General features: G+C 44.3%; 1 protein-coding gene across 2 annotated transcripts in view; it reads right to left on the bottom strand.

The window, feature by feature from the left end:
- LOC311099950 (nucleoporin NUP188-like) overlaps positions 1-25,804 on the bottom strand; it is a gene marked incomplete at its 5' end in the record, with an annotated part of 64,588 nt that overhangs the window by 1,435 nt on the left and 37,349 nt on the right. Inside the window, 20 exons of one of the 2 annotated variants that reach the window (XM_084140671.1) lie at positions 45-174; positions 271-344; positions 722-853; positions 8,988-9,203; positions 9,331-9,405; positions 10,854-10,991; positions 11,121-11,273; positions 11,641-11,733; positions 15,354-15,554; positions 15,822-16,000; positions 17,385-17,530; positions 17,702-17,787; positions 17,930-18,007; positions 19,391-19,586; positions 19,903-20,040; positions 21,787-21,956; positions 23,222-23,428; positions 23,887-24,127; positions 24,627-24,752; positions 25,013-25,079. In XM_084140671.1, coding sequence (XP_083996797.1) covers positions 45-174; positions 271-344; positions 722-853; positions 8,988-9,203; positions 9,331-9,405; positions 10,854-10,991; positions 11,121-11,273; positions 11,641-11,733; positions 15,354-15,554; positions 15,822-16,000; positions 17,385-17,530; positions 17,702-17,787; positions 17,930-18,007; positions 19,391-19,586; positions 19,903-20,040; positions 21,787-21,956; positions 23,222-23,428; positions 23,887-24,127; positions 24,627-24,752; positions 25,013-25,079 — 2,846 coding nt within the window. Of the gene's footprint in view, positions 1-44; positions 175-270; positions 345-721; positions 854-8,987; positions 9,204-9,330; positions 9,406-10,853; positions 10,992-11,120; positions 11,274-11,640; positions 11,734-15,353; positions 15,555-15,821; positions 16,004-17,384; positions 17,531-17,701; positions 17,788-17,929; positions 18,008-19,390; positions 19,587-19,902; positions 20,041-21,786; positions 21,957-23,221; positions 23,429-23,886; positions 24,128-24,626; positions 24,753-25,012; positions 25,080-25,804 lie in introns of both variants that reach the window. The other variant, XM_084140670.1, reaches the window with a different exon arrangement.

Below are 25,804 nucleotides of genomic sequence, written 5' to 3' on the forward strand. Positions count from 1 at the left end.
TGGGACTAATGACGCAGGGAGTTTGAACAAGGAGAAAGCCTCACCAGTTCAGAACTGAGCTCCTGTTTGAGTCTCTGTTTGTCTCTGGGGGCGATGCTGGGGTCCTTCAGACAGCGAACAGCCTGGGAGATGAGCACGTATAAACAGTTCTCCATGGTGAACATCAGCAGAGATCTGGGAGGACAGTCACATACGAGTTAGAAAGCAGAACGGACCAATATTATCACCAGCGAGAACAACGTTTCAGTGTTCTCTTCTCTGTCTCCTTACTTGAGGATTTGTGTTTCCTCTGACGAGGTCAGGGATGCAACACTCAGGGAGGCCGGCTCTTTCTTCTTCTCCACCTAAATATGAACATAGCAAAGACACAGAAAGTCAGAATGTACAGTACGATTTATATTTCCTCATTTGCAAGAAATAAAACACTTCCAATGTCGGTACATTGTTCTACAACTTCAGTAAAGCTTATTGACTTGGATTGAACTGAAATGGAAATGAGTTCAGGTGGGCTTTCCCACTTCAGCAATCAAAGGAGGGGTGGTCAACAACAACGACATAAATCATGAGAAGGGCTTACCAAGAAAAACTTCCAAAAGGACTAATTTGAGGCAGAAAGGTGTTGTTCTTTCTATCTCAAATTAGTTCTTTTGGAAGTTTTTCATGGTAAGCCCTTCTCATGAAATGAAACAGCATATTTGTTATCAGGGGGGGAAATAACTACCTCTCCCAGCATGCTTAGGGCAACGTTGATGGTGGCCAGCAGGGTTCCGTAAGAGGGCGCCACATCAGAGTCAAACGCCGGGGTGGTGAAGCTAAGCACAAACAGGGTCCTGTACTCTGCTAGGTCCATACACTAACACACACAGAAAGAACATCAGTCGTTTAGTACACATTAATACACCGAAATTATCTCTCGCTAGATCATTTTCCATCAATGGATGTCGATTTGACTCGTTTGACTGCTATTGATGATATATAAATCACTTTTGCGCAGCGCATCTGCATAACTATAGACCAATCACACAGGAGAGTTTGAGTGATGACCTTTGGACAGAGGATCAAAAATCTCTGCGTAAAAAACACTTGGTTGAAATTCAAAAAACAAATGTTAAATAGAGTGTTAGGCCAATGCGGTTCAACATTCCAAGAGCGCCACTTTCTCCTTCATAGCAGTTGCTAAGTGATAATTAACGCTTCCACGTTGTGCTGTTTATTTGTGATCGTTTTCAATACATATGATGATGTCCAGTGAAAGTAGTGGTGGAAAACTACAGGATTTTGGAGTCAACTCCGACTCCTGTGGTTGGAGTCGTAAGGAGTCAACTCTTACTCAACTCCCAAAACACGCTGAAATGGATGCGCGCACACCTTCTCATTATTGCAGAGTCCCACTGGCGACCCGTCATTCAGGGCAGGTGGGGTTTGAGCCCCACCTCTTGAGTTTTTTTTGTTGTTCCCTGTTTTGCATGTTATTTTCACATTCATATGTGTCACATATCAGTTTGCAAACAATGTAAACAAAAAGAGTCTTTGAGTTTATAAAGCCGCATACAAACATGGTCTCTTTTTTGCTTTCTTGAGTAAGGCAGCTCCAAAATGCAGGTGTTTCAGCCTAGCTCAGTGCTTTCTGTGGTGGTGGGGCAGCCAGCGGAAAATATGGAGCTTAGGGGTTGATAATGTTCTCTAGTTGCGCCGTGATTGGCTCTGTGTTCTGTCACTCATGGGGACACTACATCACCGCAAAATCTACAGGTAGAGCTCTTAAATTCAAGCCCCTTGGGTGCTGCCATAGAGTTACATTAGAAGTGCCCATCCAAGAAGGCTCAAGGTCATTGGCCACAGATAAAATTATGTCAAATCACGTTATGTCTACCGTATCTTTGATTGGACTGATCATGTCAACATCATACTTTCAAAATCTTAAGCTAGCAAGCAGTCATCATCATGAATCACGCCAACAATCTACTGGCAAATCATTTTCAATCCTTGTCATATGAAGAGAAAATTATAGATCAAATGTATCGGTGCTCATCAGCCGGAAGTTGGAAATCGCAAATTCAACAATGAGTGGTTTGGAAGGAATCAGTGGCTAACTGCAAGTGTTACAAAGCAATCACTAGCCTGCTATTCAGTGGAGTGGGTGGGTGTGCCTCACCCTAATAATTTGGTCCCTTTCCCCCTCAAAACTTAGCCTACTGTTCTGGCTTGGAGGTGCACATGTAGCCTATAGCCTGTTTTAGAGAAATGTAATCATTTAATAATGTAAGAGCTTTCATTGTCTGCTTATATGCCCCATTTATTTATCCTACAGTTATGACTTGGTGTACAGGGAGAACACTGTAAGAACGGCCCATGTTCTGAATTCTGTCGCTGTACATTTGAAAAGTGCTGAACAAATAGTTATATTGACTACGTCCGTCCTGGCTCGCTCATTAATGTCTTAAATCGAAATTACGGATTGCCTCTTATCCGCTCGTCGTCCCCTTATGCCATAGTTTGTACATCTCAACCATATTTGTTTAAGCAAGTCAGCCATATCAGCTATGTTTTCTTAAAAGGCAGTAAATGAGGCTGAATGAACTGTTTCGCTGCCAGACAAGGCTCCGCTGATTGCCAGGTGTAACAGTGTTAAGGATTCACTCCATGGTACTGAAAAGAAATCTCTGCTGTTGGGACAGTTTTATGTAGGCCCTAACAGTTTGTGGGCACCGTTTGTCACCATTATGGTGCAATTAATGTATTGTTTAGTATTGTTGTGTAGTAGCTTTTCTGGCATGCATAAAAAATAAATGTGTTTGCCCCACCAACATTTACACGCTAAAATCACCAGGAAGACTACATTTGCATTCTAGAGGACTGACATGAGCATGATGCTGCCCATTTTGCTCATCAATTTAGCCTATAAAAGGCCTATTTTGTTTGAATATAAAAGGTGATGTGCAGGAACTAGAATATTTCAGTGATATTTCTGCTGTGTGCAGCCTTGACGGATCCCATGGGATGATGCCGGCGCACTATACACTGATAAGCCTATTCTTTGACATGTTATAGCCATATTCGGGCTGGTATTACTAGAGATGTTGGTTTTGTAATTATTATCCAAGCATGTGTGTTATTCCAGAGGACGATTCACACAGGATGAGTTTTTCCAAACTGGCCCCTGTAATTCTTATTTTTTTCCAAATGTAATTGACTCTTATGATGAAAGCATGGATGTTTTTATTGTAGGCGTGAAGATATTTCAACGTCATGTCTAGACGACAATAGGCTACTCTGATAACTCGTGCTTGGCTGCCAAGTTTATATAATCCAGTGACGTGTATTCATGGACTCCAATGGAAGCCAGGCTTCCCCCAAAAAGTATACCAACAATTTTATAAAAAAATACAATAATCTTTCGTCTCTGTGTTTCGTAATTTTCGTTCAATTCGCAAGAGGCTGAACCTATCTCACAGGAAAAAGCATCCGAGAGAGCGAAACAGCGCCCCCCTCGGTCTCTCTCTGTGTCTGCCATCGATCAGATACTGTCTGGTCCAAACGAGTATGATATTGTTGCCGCCCGTTGCATTGAAGGCAAAGGAAGTCAGCAAGCATTTGGTCTCCTTGACAAAAATAAATAAATAAATAAAATGCCAATCAGCATTGAGCTAAACTGAGCCAGCTCAACTGCAAATGGTCTTGGCCCAAAAAAAAAAAAAGTGTCAAGGGAGGCCAGCTTGGATTTGGCGTCTCTCCTATCAAATCGCTTTGAGAGCATAAGTCATTAACAGAAACAACTTAAATTGTTGCATCTCGTTGTGATGTTGTCCTCTGGTGGCTAGCTAGCTAAAATTTGAACTTTCCTAAATTAGCTATGGATGGAGATAGGGATTTGGACTTGTGTTTTTATTTATAATTCTCTGTACTGGCCAATGATTATAATGGCGATTCTGATCCAACTATTAATTCATACAATGTTGTGCCCCTGGCGTGAGAGGATGGAAGTTCAATATATACAGTATTTGTATTTGTTATGGATCCCCATTAGCTGCTGCCAAGGCAGCAGCTACTCTTCCATGGGTCCAGTTAAATTAAGGCAGTTATATATTTCTAAAAACATTACAATACATTCACAACATGTTAAGTGTGTGCCCTCAGGCCCCTACTCTACTAACACATATCTACAACACAAAATCCATGTGTACGTGTGTATAGTGCGTATGTTATAGTGTGTTTGTGTGCATATGTCTGTGCCTATGTTTGTGTTGCTTCACAGTCCCCGCTATTCCATAAGTTGTATTTTTATCAGTTTTATAAATCTAATTTTACTGCTTGCATGAGTTACTTGATGTGGAATAGAGTTATATGTAGTCATGGCTTTATGTAGTACTGTGCGCCTCCCATAGTCTGTCCTGGACTTGGGGACTGTGAAGAGACCTCTGGTGGCATGTCTTGTGGGGTATGCATGGGTGTCCGAGCTGTGTGCCAGTAGTTCAAACAGACAGCTTGTGCATTCAACATGTCAATACCTCTCACAAATACAAGTAGTGATAAAGTCAATCTCTCCTCCACTTTGAGCCAGGAGAGAATGACAGGCATATTATTAATGATAGTTCTCTGTGTAAATCCAAGGGCCAGCCGTGCTGCCCTGTTCTGACCCAATTGCAATTTTCTCTTTGTGGCACCTGACCACATGACGGAACAGTAGTCCAGGTGTGATAAAACTAGGGCCAGTCGGACCTGCCTTGTTGATAGAGCTGTTAAGAATGCAGAGCACCGCTTTATTATGGACAGCTCTCCACCATCACTGCTGTTGTATCAATATGTTTTGACCATGACAGTTTACAATCCAGGGATCCTCCAAGCAGTTTAGTCTCCACATTATTTATTGCAAGATTTAGTTTAGGGATTAGTGAATGATTTGTCCCAAATACAATGCTTTTAGTTTTTGAAATATTTAGGACTAACTTATTCCTTGCCACCCACTCTGAAACTAACTGCAGCTCTTTGTTAAGTGTTGCATTCATTTCAGTCGCTGTGGTAGCTGACGTGTATAGTGTTGAGTCATCCGCATACATACAGCACCTTGCAAAAGTATTCATCACCCTTGGCGTTTTTCCTATTTTGTTGCATTACAATCCTGTATTTTAAATCACATTTTATTTGGATTTCATATAATGGACATACACAAAATAGTCCAAATTGGTGAAGTGAAATGAAACAAATACCTTGTTTAAAGAAATTCTAAAAAATCATTAACGGAAAAGTGGTGCGTGCATATGTTTTCACCCCCTTTGCTATGAAGCCCCTAAATAAGATCTGGTGCAACCAATTACCTTCAGAAGTTACATAATTAGTTAAATAAAGTTCACCTGTCTGCAAGCTAAGTGTCACATGATCTGTCACATGATCTCAGTATACAGTGGGGGAAAAAAGTATTTAGTCAGCCACCAATTGTGCAAGTTCTACCACTTAAAAAGATGAGAGAGGCCTGTAATTTTCATCATAGGTACACGTCAACTATGACAGACAAATTGAGGAAAAAAAATCCAGAGAATCATATTGTAGGATTTTTTATGAATTTATTTGCAAATTATGGTGGAAAATAAGTATTTGGACACCTACAAACAAGCAAGATTTCTGGCTCTCACAGACCTGTAACTTCTTCTTTAAGAGGCTCCTCTGTCCTCCACTCGTTACCTGTATTAATGGCACCTGCTTGAACTTGTTATCAGTATAAAAGACACCTGTCCACAACCTCAGACAGTCACATTCCAAACTCCACTATGGCCAAGACCAAAGAGCTGTCAAAGGACACCAGAAACAAAATTGTAGACCTGCACCAGGCTGGGAAGACTGAATCTGCAATAGGTAAGCAGCTTGGTTTGAAGAAATCAACTGTGGGAGCAATTATTAGGAAATGGAAGACATACAAGACCACTGAAAATCTCCCTCGATCTGGGGCTCCACGCAAGATCTCACCCCGTGGGGTCAAAATGATCACAAGAACGGTGAGCAAAAATCCCAGAACCACACGGGGGGACCTAGTGAATGACCTGCAGAGAGCTGGGACCAAAGTAACAAAGCCTACCATCAGTAACACACTACGCCGCCAGGGACTCAAATCCTGCAGTGCAAGACGTGTCCCCCTGCTTAAGCCAGTACATGTCCAGGCCCGTCTGAAGTTTGCTAGAGTGCATTTGGATGATCCAGAAGAGGATTGGGAGAATGTCATATGGTCAGATGAAACCAAAATAGAACTTTTTGGTAAAAACTCAACTCGTTGTGTTTGGAGGACAAAGAATGCTGAGTTGCATCCAAAGAACACCATACCTACTGTGAAGCATGGGGGTGGAAACATCATGCTTTTGGGCTGTTTTTCTGCAAAGGGACCAGGACGACTGATCCGTGTAAAGGAAAGAATGAATGGGGCCATGTATCGTGAGATTTTGAGTGAAAACCTCCTTCCATCAACAAGGGCATTGAAGATGAAACATGGCTGGGTCTTTCAGCATGACAATGATCCCAAACACACCGCCCAGGCAACGAAGGAGTGGCTTCGTAAGAAGCATTTCAAGGTCCTGGAGTGGCCTAGCCAGTCTCCAGATCTCAACCCCATAGAACATATTTGGAGGGAGTTGAAAGTCTGTGTTGCCCAGCAACAGCCCCAAAACATCACTGCTCTAGAGGAGATCTGCATGGAGGAATGGGCCAAAATAACAGCAACAGTGTGTGAAAACCTTGTGAAGACTTACAGAAAACGTTTGACCTGTGTCATTGCCAACAAAGGGTATATAACAAAGTATTGAGAAACTTTTGTTATTGACCAAATACTTATTTTCCACCATAATTTGCAAATAAATTCATAAAAAATCCTACAATGTGATTTTCTGGAATTTTTTTCCTCATTTTGTCTGTCATAGTTGACGTGTACCTATGATGAAAATTACAGGCCTCTCTCATCTTTTTAAGTGGGAGAACTTGCACAAATAGTGGCTGACTAAATACTTTTTTCCCCCACTGTATGTAAGTCGCCCTGGATAAGAGCGTCTGCTAAATGACTAAAATGTAAATGTACATTTCAGCCACACCCGTTGCTGACAGGTGAATAAAATTGAGCAAACAGCCATGCAATCTCCATAGACAAACATTGGCAGTAGAATGGCCTTCCTGAATATCTCAGTGTCTTTCAATGTGGCACCGTCACAGGATGCCACCTTTCCAACAAGTCAGTTCGTCAAATTTCTGCCCTGCTATTACAGCCCCGGGTTCGATCCCGGTCTGTGTCACAGCCGGCAGTGACCGGGAGACCCATGAGGCGGCGCACAATTGGCCCAGCGTTGTCCGGGTCAGGGGAGGGTTTGGCTTTACTTGGCTCATTGCGCTCTAGCGACTCCTTGTGGCGGGCCGGGCGCCTGCAGGCTGACCTCGGTCGTCAGTTGAACAGTGTTTCCTTCGACACATTGGTGCGGCTGGCTTCCTGGTTAAGCGGGCGGTTGTTAAGAAGCACAGTTTGGCAAGTCATGTTTCGGAGGACGCATGACTCCACCTTTGCCTCTCCCGAGCCCGTTGGGGAGATGCAGTGATGAGACAAGATCGAAATTGGGGAGAAAATGGGGTTAAAAAACAAACAAAAAAATATATAGAAAAAAATGCACCTTTATAATAAAAGCATTACATGCATTATCACATTTGTGGTCACTTTTGAGAATGGTGTTTTCCTGCTAATGGAACATTTGCGCTTATAGCATGCAGCCGTGTGCGCATTGATGCGCTTATGTGATAGTTAATAGTTTATCAACATTTTAAGCTAAATGTTCTCATCTGTTGCATCAGGGTCATTGCTTAAAACAGGTTTGTCAATGCTAGTGGTTGTATTAATTTGGGATCTATCGCATCCCACAACTGTCCCGGACTATGTTTGGAATATTTATTTATTGCACAGAATAGGTCAACTTTTGTACTATGGGGGATAGTAGATTGACATAGGCTAGTGCTTTAGCTGTTCGTTAGACCTACTCATCTTGTTGGCTGACGAAAAGTAAATGTGGACAGTTCTTCCAATATCTTCAATATGCGCCTCGGAATTGGATAAGGACGCGCGCAGTTGCGTCCCCGATGAGTCTGTCTTCACTTGTAGCTTGTGAGAAAGACCCAATCACGTGACTGAGAGCCATGCGAGTGAGAGGTGCTTCGGCATGCAGCGGGGAGAAGGGAATTATAATTTGCATATTCAGCCCAAGGGCACAACGGCCACTGGTCGCAAAAGGCATGGATTTTTTTAGGGGGATTATGGCCACACAAAGGGGATGCAGCCGGGAAATTTGAGGCATTATCAAGTGCTTGTCAAATTTTGAATGAGAGACTGATGAAGTGTGTACAGCCTGCGCAAAAAAAAAAGCAGAGCTCATGCTAAAGTTACATAAATAACTCTAAATTAAGCATATAGGAGTACCTGCTTCTTTGTTAATTGCTCAACACAGAATAGCCGCATGTGTACACTATTTTATTCAGCTATTTTCTATTAAATGCTTCATAAAATAATATAAAATAATGCCACGGAATTCTAAGCAAATCTTGTCTGCTAAATGAACTCGTGTAGCCCACAGCCATATGGCATAGCCAGATCAGGGCCTAACATAAGGACAATGCAGGGTATGCTATTCTGTTCTTCTGAAATAGACCACATTTTCTTCATATCATGTTTCCTTCGACCTGTCTAAAATAAATAATGGATTTATTGTAATGGTGTAGGCTATTTTACATGGATTTATTAGACTTTTTTAAATGTTAGATGTTCCAAAGGTCTACATCAGTGGCTTGTAGGCTATTCGTGGAAGCCAGGAGATGCTAAATGTGTTTATGTTAATTAACGGTCAATTACCGTGAGACCGGCAGTTATTTGCTTGACAATCACCAGCTGACAAAATTGTATGACCGCCACAGCCCTAGTCAGGGCATCAGCTAATAGGAATCCTAATAAAATGTAAATATTAGTGAAGTATCACCTGGTCCAGTAGTATCTGGCAGTAGTCAGGGGTGAAGTGCTGCAGCGTGGCCAGACTCTTACTAAGGATCTTCAGCAGGCTGCACTGCACCACCAGCAGGGCCTTCTGCTCCGCCTCCTCCCTCTCCCCTCCCCCACATCCGGCTGCAGCTTTGGAGGGGGTCTGAGGAGCCCTCTGGGCATGGGGGCCAGAGGACAGCGCTTCCCCATTCTTAGCCTGGGAAACAACGACAGACGTCAGGTAAAATACATGGAAATAATAACAATCTGGACGTTACATTTATTTAATCAGTGATAACATTTGTATTAGATTTTTTATAATATTGGTCATGTCTGTGTCTTACCTGGAGGTAGTGATGGAGCATCTTCTTGCTGTGGAGGAGGTACGTGCACGTCTGGCAAAGGTAACACAGATTAATCTGCAAAGAATGGAAAGAAACATTTTAAAATGTAAAAAGGAAAGAAAAAATCTCATCCTCCTAGATCTATCTGCTGCCTTCGACACCGTGAACCAGCAGATCCTCCTCTCCACCCACTCAGGGCTGGGCGTCTCAGGCTTTGCACATTCCTGGATTGCATTCTACCTGGCAGGTCTCTCCTACACGGTGACTTGGAGAAAATCGGTGTCTGCACCACATGCTCTCACTTCTGGTGTCCCCAGGGCTCGGTTCTAGGCCCTCTATACACCAAGTCACTCAGCTCCGTCATATCCTCACATGGTCGCTCCTATCATTGCTTTGCGGATGACATGCAACTACTTTTCTCCTTCCCCCCAGGTGGCGACACACATCTCTGCATGACTGGCAGACATCTCAGCTTGGATGTCGGGCCACCACCTCAAGCTCAACAAGACGGAGCTGCTCTTCCTCCTGGGGAAGACCTGCCCGCTCCAAGACCTCTCCATCACGGTTGACAACTTCACGGTGTCCCTCTCCCAGAGTGAAAATAACCTTGGAGTGACTCTGGACAACACACTGTCGTTCTCAAACTTCAAAGCAGTGACTCGCTCCTGCAGATTCATGCTCTACAACATCCGTAGATGATGATCTTTCCTCACATAGGAAGTGACTCAGGTCCTAATCCAGACACTTGTAATCTCCCATCTGGACTACTGCAACTCTTTTGGCTGGGCTCCTCGCTTGTGCCATCAAACCCCTGCAACTTATCCAGTGCGCCGCAGCCCGCCGGATGTTCAACCTTCCCAAGTTCTCCCATGTCACCCCGCTCCTCTGCACACTCCACTGGCTTCCAGTCTAAGCTCACATCCACTACAAGACCATGGTGCTTGCCTACGGAGCAGCAACGGGGACTGCCCCTCCCTACCTTCAGGCTATGCACAAACCCTACACCCAAACCAGAGCACTCCGTTCTGCCACCTCTGGTCTCTTGGCCGTCCGACCCCCAGTTAAAGTTCTTCTCTGTCCTGGCACCCCAATGGTGGAACGAGCTTCCCCTTGATGCTAGGACAGCAGTGTCTCTGCCCAGCTTCAGAAAATGTCTGAAACCCTACCTCTTCAAAGAGCATCTTAAATAAGACAGCTCAGTCTTATTCTCTCCACCCCCCCCCACCATCAATATATATATATATTTTTTTTAAAACTTGTACTTATCTTTTCCTACTAGCACTGACAATGCAGATAACTTATTTACTGAGGAAAAATGTACTTACTATGACTGTGATATATGGTTGTCTCGCCTAGCTATCTTAAGATGAATGCACTAAATGTAAGTCGCTCTGGTTAAGAACGGCTGCTAAATGACAAAAATGCTCAATGTAAATTGATTTCTACCAACAACAAAAAATATTGATAAGATACAGATGGACAGTATACGTGATGCTCAGTGCTACTGGTCAGTGCTGGCTGACCTGTACATCTTGGAGCAGCTGGGGCAGGTGGAACTGCCACTCCTTACAGAAGCTGGACAGCTGCAGCAGAAAGCCCACCGTGTGGTCAGCCTCGTCCAGACAAACCAGAGTCTGGCCCGTCCGCACCCCATTCAGACACTGAAGGAAACAAAGAGACAGACACTTTAGGTCTCATGTTCAGACAGACACACACATACACACAAACCTCAGGAAACATTACACAGAGATATGACCATTCACACTCACAGACAGACAGACAACACACACCTGCAATATGCGTTCCTGGTGCACTCCAACAAAGTCGAGGGCCTCGTTGATGAAGTTGTAGCGCAACGACTTGAGCAGGCTTTCCATGAGGGACATACAGAGGCGGTACACCCCAGGCCAGCACGGAGAGTCCTGGGACTTACGGGAGAAACCCTGACCAGGGAGATGGAGAGGGGCTAACGTTATAATACTACAATAACTATTCTGCTTTTGACCAGGGCCTATTGGGCTCTGATCAAAAGTAGTGCACTATGTAGGGAATAGGGCGCCCTTTGGGATGCAGCCTATGTAATTCCCTCTTCAGACAAATGCCTCTATGTCTTCAACTGAAAATACACATGCTGTGGAGAACTGAACCCAGAGACACAGAACGTGACCCATGACCGAGTGACCGACTGCGTCCTGTTCCGACTCATCATCACGGAGGTCATTTAGTCATTTTATATCAATGCTTTTATCATGGGCCACATCCCAAATGGCACCCCATTTGGGATGCGGACATGTTGTGGTTGTGTGTTACCTGCGAGGCTCCATTGGAGGGCACTTCATAGACACTGAGCAGAGGGAGACAGATACTCTGGATGACTCCGGCCCTGGCTACTGCTGCTGCCCCCTGGTGGACAGGACACAGAACATGGTCAATGGCTGAAATATCAATTTATTACTAATGTGGTTGATATACCTAGTACATTTTCATGTTTAAATAGGTTTGTCTTTGCAGAAGAGATAATGAGATCTAATAATATTACATCTAAGTCTTTTTACAGTAGTCAACATTGTGCCTTTGGGGAGTGTGTGACAATTGGTGTCCTTCTGTACAAGAGAGAGAGAGGAGATAGAGAGAGCGAGAGAACCTGTGGTGTGTGTGTACTAGAGAATGACCAATATGTTTTATTTTACGAGCAAGGAACCCGATGGACGATATCTTATGCCGATATTCAATACCATTCAATTAAATTGTGGCTGCGAATTCGCCATAGAAATAGTTAGAAATAATATGATGAAGCTCCAGTAATCTGGATAACTATTGAAAGATACCTGATATGCGTTTTTCTACATTGTAATGGACACGTTGCAACCTTTGGTAGGTAGGCTGCTGGCAGGCTTCGGCTACGGTACAGCAAAGCCAAGTCAGCCTGTGCTCATGGTTCTCACAGGGGAAGTGAAATGATAGGCTACAATAATTTTACTCATGATCATGCACACTGCAAATTACGAATTTTCTTTGGCGGGTGACTTATTTTCTGGATAGAAACGTGGTTTTTAGCTAACATTAAACCAATCAAAACAGTGGAGAGTGTAGGTAAGCAAAAATGTAGTGGTCAAAACCATTCATCTTGGAGCTAAAATGCTATCATATCACGCAACTATACAGTTTAGAAAATGGTCAGATACACACTATATATACAAAAGTATCTGGACATCCCTTCAAATGAGTGGATTCCGCTATTTCAGCCACACTCACTACTGAGTTCCAAACTGCCTCTGGAAGCAACGTCTGCACAAGAACTGTTCGTCGGGAGCTTCATAAAATGGGTTTCCATGGCCGAGCAGCCACACACAAGCCTAAGATCACCATGCACAATGCCAAGCGTCGGACAGAGTGGTGTAAAGCTCGCCGCCATTGGACTCCATTGCAGTGGAAACACGTTCTCTCGAATGATGAATCACGCTCTACCATCTGGCAGTCCGACGGACAAACCTGGGTTTGGCGGACGCCAGGAGAACGCTACCTGCCCGAATGCCTAGTGCCAACTGTAAAGGTTGGTGGAGGAGGAATAATGGTCTGGGGCTGTTTTTCATGGTTCGGGCTAGGCCCCTTAGTTCCAGCATACAATGACATTCTAGACGATTCTGTGCTTCCAACTTTGTGGCAACAGTTTGGGGAAGGCCCTTTCCTGTTTCAGCATGACAATGCCCCCGTGCACAAAGCGAGGTCCATACAGAAATGGTTTGTCGAGATCGGTGTGGAAGAACTTGACTGACCTGCACAGAGCCCTGACCTCAACCCCATCGAACACCTTTGGGATGAATTGGAACACCGACTGCGAGCCAGGCCTAATCGCCTAACATCAGTGCCCGACCTCACTAATGCTCTTCTGGCTAAATGGAAGCAAGTCCCTGCAGCAATGTTCCAACATCTAGTGGAAAGCTTTCCAAAAAGAGTGGAAGCTATTATAGCAGCAAAGGGGGGACCAACTCCATATTAATGCCCATGATTTTGGAATGAGAAGTTTTCAAGGAGTACTGATACTTTTGATCATGTAGTGTATACAGTCAGTGGCCAGTTTATTAAGGAAAACCACCCACGAAAATGGTTAGCTCCTACAGACAGTGAGTTAAGTGGCCGTGGCTTGCTATATACAGTGAGGGAAAAAAGTATTTGATCCCCTGCTGATTTTGTACGTTTGCCCACTGACAGAGAAATGATCAGTCTATAATTTTAATGGTAGGTTTATTTGAACAGTGAGAGACAGAATAACAAACAAAAAAATCAATGTCAAAAATGTTATAAATTGATTTGCATTTTAATGAGGGAAATAAGTATTTGACCCCCTCTCAATCAGAAAGATTTCTGGCTCCCAGGTGTCTTTTATACAGGTAACGAGCTGAGATTAGGAGCACACTCTTAAAAGGGAGTGCTCCTAATCTCAGCTTGTTACCTGTATAAAAGACACCTGTCCACAGAAGCAGTCAATCAGATTCCAAACTCTCCACCATGGCCAAGACCAAAGAGCTCTCCAAGGATGTCAGGGACAAGATTGTAGACCTACACAAGGCTGGAATGGGCTACAAGACCATCGCCACGCAGCTTGGTGAGAAGGTGACAACAGTTGGTGCGATTATTTGCAAATGGAAGAAACACAAAAGAACTGTCAATCTCCCTCGGCCTGGGGCTCCATGCAAGATCTCACCTCGTGGAGTTGCAATGATCATGAGAACGGTGAGGAATCAGCCCAGAACTACACGGGAGGATGTCGTCAATGATCTCAAGGCACCTGGGACCATAGTCACCAAGAAAACAATTGGTAACACACTACGCCGTGAAGGACTGAAATCCTGCAGTGCCCGCAAGGTCCCACTGCTCAAGAAAGCACAGATACAGGCCCGTCTGAAGTTTGCCAATTAACATCTGAATGATTCAGAGGATAACTGGGTGAAAGTGTTGTGGTCAGATGAGACCAAAATCGAGCTCATTGGCATCAACTCAACTCGCCGTGTTTGGAGGAGGAGGAATGCTGCCTATGACCTCAAGAACACCATCCTCACCGTCAAATATGGAGGTGGAAACATTATGCTTTGGGGGTGTTTTTCTGCTAAGGGGACAGGACAACTTCACCGCATGAAAAGGGACGATGGACGGGACCATGTACTGTCAAATCTTGGGTGAGAACCTCCTTCCCTCAGCCAGGACATTGAAAATGGGTCGTGGATGGGTATTCCAGCATGACAATGACCCAAAACACACGGCCAAGGCAACAAAGGAGTGGCTCAAGAATAAGCACATTAAGGTCCAGGAGTGGCCTAGCCAGTCTCCAGACCTTAATCCCATAGAAAATCTGTGGAGGGAGCTGAAGGTTCGAGTTGCCAAACGTCAGCCTTCAAACCTTAATGACTTGGAGAAGATCTGCAAAGAGGAGTGGGACAAAATCCCTCCTGAGATGTGTGCAAACCTGGTGGCCAACTACAAGAAACATCTGGCCTCTGTAATTGCCAACAAGGGTTTTGCCAACAAGGGTTTTGCCACCAAGTACTAAGTCATGTTTTGCAGAGGGGTCAAATACTTATTTCCCTCATTAAAATGCAAATCAATTCATAACATTTTTGACATGCGTTTTTCTGGATTTTTTTGTTGTTATTCTGTCTCTCACTGTTCAAATAAACCTACCATTCAAATAATAGACTGATCATTTCTTTGTCAGTGGGCAAATATACAAAATCAGCAGGGGATCAAATACTTTTTTCCCTCACTGTATAAATCTAATTTTACTGCTTGCATGAGTTACTAGATGTGGAATAGAGTTCTATGTAGTCATGGCTTTATGTAGTACTGTGCGCCTCCCATAGTCTGTCCTGGACTTGGGGACTGTGAAGAGATCTCTGGTGGCATGTCTTGTGGGGTATGCATGGGTGTCCGAGTTGTGTGCCAGTAGTTCAAATCGGTCGTTGACTAGTGTGTACCTGTGGTGTGTGTGTACCTGTGGCGTGTGTGTACCTGTGGCTTGTGTGTACCTGTGGCGTGCGGGCCAGCGTGAGGAGCAGATGCAGGGCAGCCTCAGTAAAGTAGAGGTTCTGTTTGGATCGAAGGCTCAGTTCTAGAGTGCTGAGAACCGAGTGGAGAACGGGAACCTTCCTCATCACTAGAACCCAGTGTTCCCCGTCCTCGTCGGCACGACACAGCTCCTTAGCCAGGTGTAACGCCAGCACACACACCTGAGAGAAAGAGAGAGGAAGAGGGGTACAGAGAATATGAAGGCAGACCACTTAGTCAAATTGCTTCACATAAACTACACTTGAGAGACGATCCACCACAGACATGTAACATGCTGAGCTGCCCTGACGAAGTTCGTCATAGATGATCATTTATTCAGCATCTTTTATCAATTGTCAGGGTATGCTTTTCAAAACACTTGGAACAACAGGTAGGCACTGTGTGCGTTTAGAGTAAAACGGCAGCCTTTGTCTGGTTGTGTGACTTACCCCGTCCCTCTGGTCCTTCTGGAAGCTACGGGGGGCGTCCGTCTCCATGCTGTCCTTGTCCTCAGGGACGTCCCCTGCCTGGGCCGTGTGACGCGTGCTGTCAATCAGTGCCAGCGCCTCATCCTGCACAGTCTCACACACACACAGCAGTAGCTGGGGCAGCTGGGAAATCTCACCACCTGCTAAATGTAACAAGCAACACTGTTACAGTGCTGTACATGTCATGTATACAGTGGTATACCATAGCGTGAAAGTAAGGCGGTACAGTCCGGTACGGCGTCCCGGCAAAATAAATAGGGGGGGTACGCCGTAGCAGTCAAACATGAGCCTATCACAGTAATAAAAACAAAATGTCAAGAAAACTGTAGGCTATTAGACCATTATTTATCATTACCGGACCTTAAAACAGGTGGCATAGTCTACGCTCCAAAATGCGATGTGGTTCGACAAGAACACAGACATTTTGCCATGGCAGACACAGAGACACGCGGACAGCAGTGGATGCATAAATTCTGGCCTAATGACAATCGCCAAATGTCATTAAACTTATTGGTGTTTTGTGTAAAAGGTGTCGCTTTCCATTCACCTCTGTTTGGAGATTGGAAATACACTACATTACCAAAAGTATGTGGACACCTGCTCGTCAAACTTCTCATTCCAAAATCATGGGCATTAATATGGAGTTGGTCCCCTCTTTGCTGCTATAACTGCTAGATGTTGGAACATTGCTGCGGGGACTTGCTTCCATTCAACCACAAGAGCATTAGTGAGGTTGGGCACTGATCTTGGGTGATTAAGCCCGCAGTCGGCATTCCAATTCATCCCAAAGGTGTTCGATGGGGTTGAGGTCAGGGCTCTATGCAGGTCAGTCAAGTTCTTCCACACCGATCTCGACAAACCATTTCTGTATGGACCTCGCTTTGTGCACGGGGGCATTGTCATGCTGAAACAGGAAAGGGCCTTCCCCAAACTGTTGCCACAAAGTTGGAAGCACAGAATCGTATAGAATGTCATTGTATGCTTGAACTAAGGGGCCTAGCCCGAACCATGAAAAACAACCCCAGACCATTATTCCTCCTCCACCAAACTTTACAGTTGGCACTAGGCATTCGGGCAGGTAGCTTTTTCCTGGCATCCGCCATACCCATTTTCGTCTGTTGGACTGCCAGATGGTGAAGCGTGATTCATCACTCCAGAGAACGCGTTTCCACTGCTCCAGAGTCCAATGGCGGCGAGCTTTACACCCCTCCAGCCGACGCTTGGCATTGCGCATGGTGATCTTAGGCTTGTGTGTGGCTGCTCGGCTATGGAAACCCATTTCATGAAGCTCCCGACGAACAGTTCTTGTGCTGACGTTGCTTCCAGAGGCAGTTTGGAACTCGGTAGTGAGAGTGTTGCACAGACGATTTTAACGCAAATCTATGATTAGGCCTGCAAGCACTTGCACACATAGCAGGTCCCGTACTGGGAAGAAATGACATCTACTTTCACCCCTGGTAATACCATAGACACACATGCAGATACACACCAACACACACACACAGCGGTTGTTCCCTCCCTTACCATTGAGGCCCTGTATCTGCAGCGCAGAGATGAGGGCAGAGAACACCTTGGCCTTGGTCCTCGCCATCAGCTGCTGGTCGCTCTGCAGGACACTCTCCAGGATCAGAGTGAGGGCAGACAACACGTCAGGGGCCGTGGCCACCACACTGCAAGATGGGGAGAAAGAGGAGGATGATGGAGGGGGATGGGGAAAAAGAGGGAAAGATGTACAGAGAGAGTTTTGACTGAACACAGTTGGGAGATGATTTTCAGCATTCTGATTTTTCAACCTGAGTGGACACAATGTATATATATATTACATCAATCCAAACACACACCTTCTCCACTGTTTGAGCAGGATCAGCAGGAGGGTAGCCATCATGGATCCCAGACGTAGACAGGGCACCGACATGGGCACCAGCAACTGGAAAAAGGGAGTGGACGAGAGCATGAGTGAAAAGATGAGAGAGAGAGAGGGAGGACGAGAAAGCGAGTGAGTTAAAAGGAGTACAGAGATGAAATTCAAGAGAGGAAGAGACAGCAAGTTGTCATGGTGACTAACTCACAGCAGCTTTGGTCCCGTCCAGTACGTCCATGAAGAGCTTCAGTCTGGCAGAGTCCTCCTTCAACTGCATCACATCTGACTGGAGACAACACCACACATCAATCAACCAACCAATCACATTGACATATCAGCATATCACTCTCGACAAAAATCAATTCAGGACTCATCAGGTTTATAAATTATAACAGGTTTATATAACATACAACAACAAGTTCCAGTACAAGTTACAGTACTTGTAACTAAACTAATACAACTGCTCACATGAAATTGGTAGTCTCATATCGTTACTATAACCCAAAGAATGAAAAAACTGCACTTGAAATAATTCAACCTTGAAAGTCACAGTTCAGCGCAGAGCAGTGTGTAGTGGGATGTGATAACGTACGTGACCATGGATGGATAGATATATATTCCACATATACACTGAGTATACCAAACATTAGGAACACCTTTCTAATATTGAGTTGAACCCTCCCCTTTTGCCCTCAGAACAGCCTCAATTCATCGGGGCATAGACTCTGCAAGGTGTCGAAATCATTCCACAGGGATGTTGACTCCACTGCTTCCCACAGTTGTGTCAAGCTGGCTGGATGTCCTTTGAATGGTGTACCAATCTTTATTTTTATTTTATTTATTTTAGCAGACGCTCTTATCCAGAGCGACTTACATGAGCAATTAGGGTTAAGTGCCTTGCTCAAGGGCACATCGACAGACTTTTCACCTAGTCGGCTCGGGGATTAGAACCAGCCACTAAGCTACCATTCTTGATACACACAGGAAACGGTTGAGTGTGAAAAACTCACCAGCGTTGCAGTTCTTCACACAAACCGGTGTGCCTGGCACCTACTACCATACCCTGTTCAAAGGCACTTAAATATTTTGTCTTCCCATTAATCCTCTGAATGGCACACATACACAATCCATGTCTCAATTGTATCAAGGCTTAAAAATCCTTCTTTAACCTGTCTCCTCCCCTTCATCTACACTGATTGAAGTGGATTTAACAGGTGATCCACTGTCAGGAGAGTCATGACAACTGTCAACTGTGGGACCTTATATAGACAGGTGTGTGCCTTTCCAAATCATGTCCAATCAATTGAATTTACCACAGGTGGACTCAAATCATGTTGTAGAAACAGCTCAAGGATGATCAATGGAAACAGGATGCATCTGAGCTCAATTTCGAGTCTCATAGCAAAGAGTCTGAATACTTATGTAAATAAGGTATCTGTTTTTTATTTTTGATACATTTGCAAAAATTTCAACAACAAAAAAAATACTTTTCACTTTGTCATTATGGGGTATTGTGTTTAGATTGCTGTGGATTTTTATGTATTTAATCCATTTTAGAATAAGGCTGTAATGTAACACAGTGTGGAAAAAGTCAAGGGGTCTGAGTACTTTCCGAAGGCACTGTACATGCATACATATATTTTGCATACATTATTGGGTCATGACGTACGTGACTGGTGGAGAGGATGAGCAGCATGCACCAGGCTGAGATGACCATCAGGGTTTCGGAGAACGAGCGCATGCCCTCTTCCTCAGTCTCGGCCACGTGCACCACAAGGGACTTGAGGTACTGGGACCAGTATTCATAGTGCCGCCCGCTGGAGAACTTCTGCAGCGCGTCCTTCAGAGACTTCTCCAGGGAGCCACTGTAGAACAGAGGTTCGTTCAGATAGAAGTGTACTGTGTAGAACAGATATGAATGTATCTCAGGTAGGATAGGGAATTGTGTCTAATCTATCCATTACATTTCAAAAGTCCATCTCATTTAGTTTATTTCATATCTCTATTTTATTAATTTATTTTCACAGGAATTTGTTTTGCATTTTGCTCCATCAATTCACACAGATACACAAAATACTTGACAGATGGAGCCATTGATACCAGTAACAACTCAATCCACCAAATATACCATCTTAAATTGCTCTAAGCAACCATAGAAATATGAACATGTAGCCTAGTTACCTGACCACATAGTAGATCTCAAGGCCGATGATTTTCATGACGAAGGCACAGGTCTCCAGAAAACAAGGCTCTGTGATGTCTGAGGGGGAGGGGAGGGTTCCAAACAGAGGCGTGGTCAGGTTTTCCCAAAACATATCTCTGTGGGAGGAAATATCATACAGTGAGGGAAAAAAGTATTTGATCCCCTGCTGATTTTGTATGTTTGCCCACTGACAAAGAAATGACCAGTCTATAATTTTAATGGTAGGTTTATTTGAACAGTGAGAGACAGAATAACAACAAAAAAATCCAGAAAAACACATGTCAAAAATGTTATGAATTGATTTGCATTTTAAATGAGGGAAATAAGTATTTGACCCCTAATCAATCAGAAAGATTTCTGGCTCCCAGGTGTCTTTTATATAGGTAACGAGCTGAGATTAGGAGCACACTCTTAAAGGAATGCTCCTAATCTCACCTTGTTACCTGTATAAAAGACACCTGTCCACAGAAGCAATCAATCAATCAGATTCCAAACTCTCCATCATGGCCAAGACCAAAGAGCTCTCCAAGGATGTCAGGGACAAGATTGTAGACCTACACAAGGCTGGAATGGGCTACAAGACCATCGCCAAGCAGCTTGGTGAGAAGGTGACAACAGTTGGTGCGATTTTTCGCAAATGGAAGAAACACAAAATAACTGTCAATCTCCCTTGGCCTGGGGCTCCATGCAAGATCTCACCTCGTGGAGTTGCAATGATCTTGAGAACGGTGAGGAATCAGCCCAGAACTACACAGGAGTATCTTGTCAATGATCTCAAGGCAGCTGGAACCATAGTCACCAAGAAAACAATTGTTAACACACTACGCCGTGAAGGACTGAAATCCTGCAGCGCCCACAAGGTCCCCCTGCTCAAGAAAGCACATATACAGGCCCGTCTGAAGTTTGCCAATGAACATCTGAATGATTCAGAGGAGAACTGGGTGAAAGTGTTGTGGTCAGATGAGACCAAAATCGAGCTCATTGGCATCAACTCAACTCGCCGTGTTTGGAGGAGGAGGAATGATGCCTATGACCCCAAGAACACCATCCCCACCGTCAAACATGGAGGTGGAAACATTGTGCTTTCGGGGTGTTTTTCTGCTAAGGAGACAGGACAACTTCACCGCATGAAAAGGGACGATGGACGGGGCCATGTACCGTCAAATCTTGGGTGAGAACCTCCTTCCCTCAGCCAGGGCATTGAAAATGGGTCGTGGATGGGTATTCCAGCATGAAAATGACCCAAAACACGGCCAAGGCAACAAAGGAGTGGCTCAAGAAGAAGCTTATTAAGGTCCTGGAGTGGCCTAGCCAGTCTCCAGACCTTAATCCCATAGAAAATCTGTGGAGGGAGCTGAAGGTTCGAGTTGCCAAACGTCAGCCTCGAAACCATAATGACTTGGAGAAGATCTGCAAAGAGGACAAAATCCCTCCTGAGATGTGTGCAAACCTGGTGGCTAACTACAAGAAACGTCTGACCTCTGTGATTGCCAACAATAATTTTGCCACCAAGTACTAAGTCATGTTTTGCAGAGGGGTCAAATACTTATTTCCCTCATTAAAATGCAAATCAATTAATAACATTTTTGACATGCATTTTTCTGGATTGTTTTGTTGTTATTCTGTCTCTCACTGTTCAAATAAACCTACCATTAAAAGTATAGACTGATCATGTCTTTGTCAGTGGGCGAACATACAAAATCAGCAGGGGATCAAATACTTTTTTCCCCTCACTGTAGATTTAATATATTAAAACACTTGAAACTCATAAAACCAATGATACTGCATCATCTCTCATGTTGGTGTGTGTGTGTGGGTTCGTGTTTACGTGTGTGTCTCAGGCAGGGTCATAGTTCACTCACTTGGTGCGTAGGACAGAGATGGCGCTGTCCCGTCGGTCCTGCCACAGGGCGTGGAGGAAGGCCAGGGTGGCGCGGTGCAGCAGGGGGGGACACCAGTACTTCCCCTGCTGCCTGGAGTCGATCAGGTCCAAGACCACCTGCAGACAGCTCCACTCACCCAGCACAAACTCCTGAGAGGGAAGGAGGGAGAGAGAGAGAGAGAGAGAAAGAAAGAGAGGAGAAAAGAAAGACTTGTCTTTTAAATAACTGAACTCTCTGAGTCCACAGCCTTGAGATGGGAAGAGGAATTAATCTCGTATAAAGATTCAGAAACTCAAAAAACAAACATCTTATCTACACTGAACAAAAATATAAATGCAACACGTAAAGTGTTGGTCCCATGTTTAATGAGCTGATATAAATATGTGGTCCTCTGTAGCTCAGCTGGTAGAGCACGGCGCTTGTAACGCCAAGGTAGTGGGTTCGATCCCCGGGACCACCCATACACAAAAAAAAATGTATGCACACATGACTGTAAGTCGCTTTGGATAAAAGCGTCTGCTAAATGGCATATTATTATTATTATAAAAGATCCCAGAAATCTTCCATATACACAAAAAGCTTATTTCTCTCAAATGTTGTGCACAAATTTGTTTACATCCCTGTTAGTGAGCATTTCTCCATTGCCAAGATAATCCATCCACCTTACAGGTGTGGCATATCAAGAAGCTGATTAATAAAGCATGATCATTACACAAGTGCACCTTGTGCTGGGGACAATAAAAGGCCATTCTAAAATCTGCAGTTTTGTCACACAACACAATGCCACAGAAGTCTCAAGTTTTGAGGGAGCGTGAAATTGGCATGCTGACTACAGGAAAGCCCACCAGATCTGTTGCCAGAGAATGTAATGTACATTTCTCTACCATAAGCGGCCTCCAACATAGTTTTAGGGAATTTGGCAGTACGTCCAACCCGCCTCACAACCGCAGACCACATGTATGGCGTCGTGTGGGCGAGCAGTTTGCTGTTGTCAATGTTGTGAACAGAGTGCCCCATGGTGGAGGTGGGGTTATCGTATGGGCAGGGATAAGCTATGGGCAACGAACACAATTGCATTTTATCGATGGCAATTTGAATGCACAAACGAGATCCTGAGGCCCATTGTTATAGGTCCATTTTCCTTTAAGGTATCTGTGACCAACAGATGCATATCTGTATTCCCTAGTCATGTGAAATCCATAGATTAGGGCCTAATGAACTTATTTAAATTGACAGATTTTCTCATATGAACTGTAACTCAGTAACATCTTTGAAATTGTTGCATGTTGTGTTTATATTTTTGTTCAGTATATAGGTGTCAAACATCAATACACAGAGTTTGTAAACAAGTAAACAAAACGGAGTCCCAACATATTTCTGTCCTATTCTCAGACTGCCCAGTCTAGCTCCTCACCTTAAACCCCTCTGTGCTGTTCTTGACCTCCAGGTTGAGGAAGAGCTCAATGAGGCCTGGCTGGGTCTCCACGGCCACGGTGAGAAACTCCAGGATCATGACCTTGATCCTCATGTCCTCCGTCTTGCTCTGCAGCCGCGTCAGGAAGGCGTCCCGGATAGCCGCCGCGTCACCGCCCAGGCAGGCGTACACCGACATGGGCGCCACCTGGAAATCAGCAGGTTACGTAAATATTACACTGGATATTGATAGACTAGTAGCACTGTAATCTTGTCAAAGGAAATGGGAACAGCTGCTCACTGCTTGTTCTCCACTTTCAAGCACTGTACAAACTGGTGATGTCAAAAAGGCTATACTGCGGGATTTTGGCAATTAAGCCATTTTTCTACTTAGCAAGTCAGATGAACTCCTGGAAACCATTTTCATGTCTCTGCTTGCAGTATGAAGGAAGTTAGAGGTCGTTTCACGAGCCAAATGCTAACTAGCATTAGCGCAATGACTGGAAGTCTACAGGTACAGTAGCATACGCTAGCGTACCTGTCCATTTTTGGGCTCGCTAGCCACCCTTACAGAGAATGTGGCAAGTAGAAAGTGTTACTTATGATGTTGGGATTTTAATTACATGACTTGAATGATCTTACTGTGTGCATTATGTGTAGACTTACCGTGGCGAGCCTCTTGAGCAGCTGGATGGCGAGGCGCGGCAGGGCCGGGTCGTGTTTGTGGTAGATGTACTTGGCCAGCACGGCAATCAGGTTGCTGCCGTGGCCACCATGCTGCGTCAGCGCCTTCTCCAGTGGCGACATGGCGTCTGATAATGGCTTGAGGCGGATCACGTTGTTGGTGACGGAGAAGGCCAGCTTTACCGTCTGGATGAGGATCTGACCCGGGTCCTCAGAGCCACCACTGGAGGGAGACACAAAGACACATTAAAGTCTAAATTACAGCAGTTTCTAATTCCACACAAGGGGAAAAACAAAATAGAACATACAAATGGGGTCCACGTGCTTATTCAGTTACATAAACAGTTAGATTTCATTGTAAGTGGCCTCGGATGGTCTAGTGGCCTAAGCTGCCTCCAGTGCATATGTACCGCAGAAGCATCGGTTCGAATCCGGCCCACTGCTATTTCAGCACCCTCTCCTCTATCTTTCCTCTCTACTTCTGTCCTATCCAATAAACAAAAAATATGTACGGAGTGGGACTGCCCCACTCCTTAAAAAAAGACAAATAAAAAAGATAATTAATTGTAAGGTACAAAAAGGAAACTGTTGCAACTCTATACACTGCTTTTCTATCTGCATGCAATATTCTAAACATGGCTTCCCTCCTGATGCACAGGTCACTGGTGTGAGCAGTGTTTAGCTGTAGACATACAAAGTGAAGAATGTGAGTGATGTGTTACCTGCTGGGCTGAGCAGCCAGCACCACGTCTATGGTGTCCACTCCGACCCCCATGATGTTGACCACCGCCTGGCCAGCCTCAGTGTTAGCCAGACTGTAGATACACAGAGACTGAAGGGTTGGAGTGCTGGGGAAGAGAGACAGAGGGAAGAGTGATGAATTTAGAATAGTATACCACAACTACTTTGTTTGATATTAATACTACGTGGATAGGCTCCATCTTTTGAGTCTAAAAAGTCCCACCAGCCTGCAACTCACCAATTAAAATCTATGACTTTTTTTTTACCATTTTGTTTTCTCTTGACTATTACATTGAATACAAGCAATGTAATGGCTGTTGAGGTAAAATAAGGAATAATGCTGATTTGATATGAGCAGCAGCCCTACCTGCTACTGGCCTCTCCCTCTGGACTGAGGTTCAGAATGGCATGGACCAGCTCCAGGATCAGACAACCTACATGAGGAGGAGAAGAAGGAGAAAAAGAAGAGGAGGGGAAGAGAAAGTAGTGAGAAAGAGGATTCAGAATCTTTTCAGTCTGACTGTAGTTTATATAGCCAGCCCTTTCTCTACAGCTAAGGCCATGCTCAACTGCTACATATATCCCAGATACATTTCAATTCATACAACAATGAAGGTGTTTGTGATACCATCAAGCACAGACTCAAATCAATAGACAAAACAGTATTGTGAAAGTGACTAACCAAGTTCAAGTTTATTTTATATATACACCCACATGGCAGTCAGACACTGAAATACATACAGTGGGGGAAAAAAGTATTTAGTCAGCCACCAATTGTGCAAGTTCTCCCACTTAAAAAGATGAGAGGCCTGTAATTTTCATCATAGGTACACGTCAACTATGACAGACAAAATGAGGGAAAAAAATCCAGAAAATCACATTGTAGGATTTTTTATGAATTTATTTGCAAATTATGGTGGAAAATAAGTATTTGGTCAATAACAAAAGTTTCTCAATACTTTGTTATATACCCTTTGTTGGCAATGACACAGGTCAAACGTTTTCTGTAAGTCTTCACAAGGTTTTCACACACTGTTGCTGGTATTTTGGTCCATTCCTACATGCAGATCTCCTCTAGAGCAGTGATGTTTTGGGGCTGTCGCTGGGCAACACAGACTTTCAACTCCCTCCAAAGATTTTCTATGGGGTTGAGATCTGG

Source organism: Coregonus lavaretus (assembly GCF_964263955.1).
Source record: "Coregonus lavaretus genome assembly, chromosome: 24".
In the NCBI taxonomy this organism is placed as follows: domain Eukaryota; kingdom Metazoa; phylum Chordata; class Actinopteri; order Salmoniformes; family Salmonidae; genus Coregonus; species Coregonus lavaretus.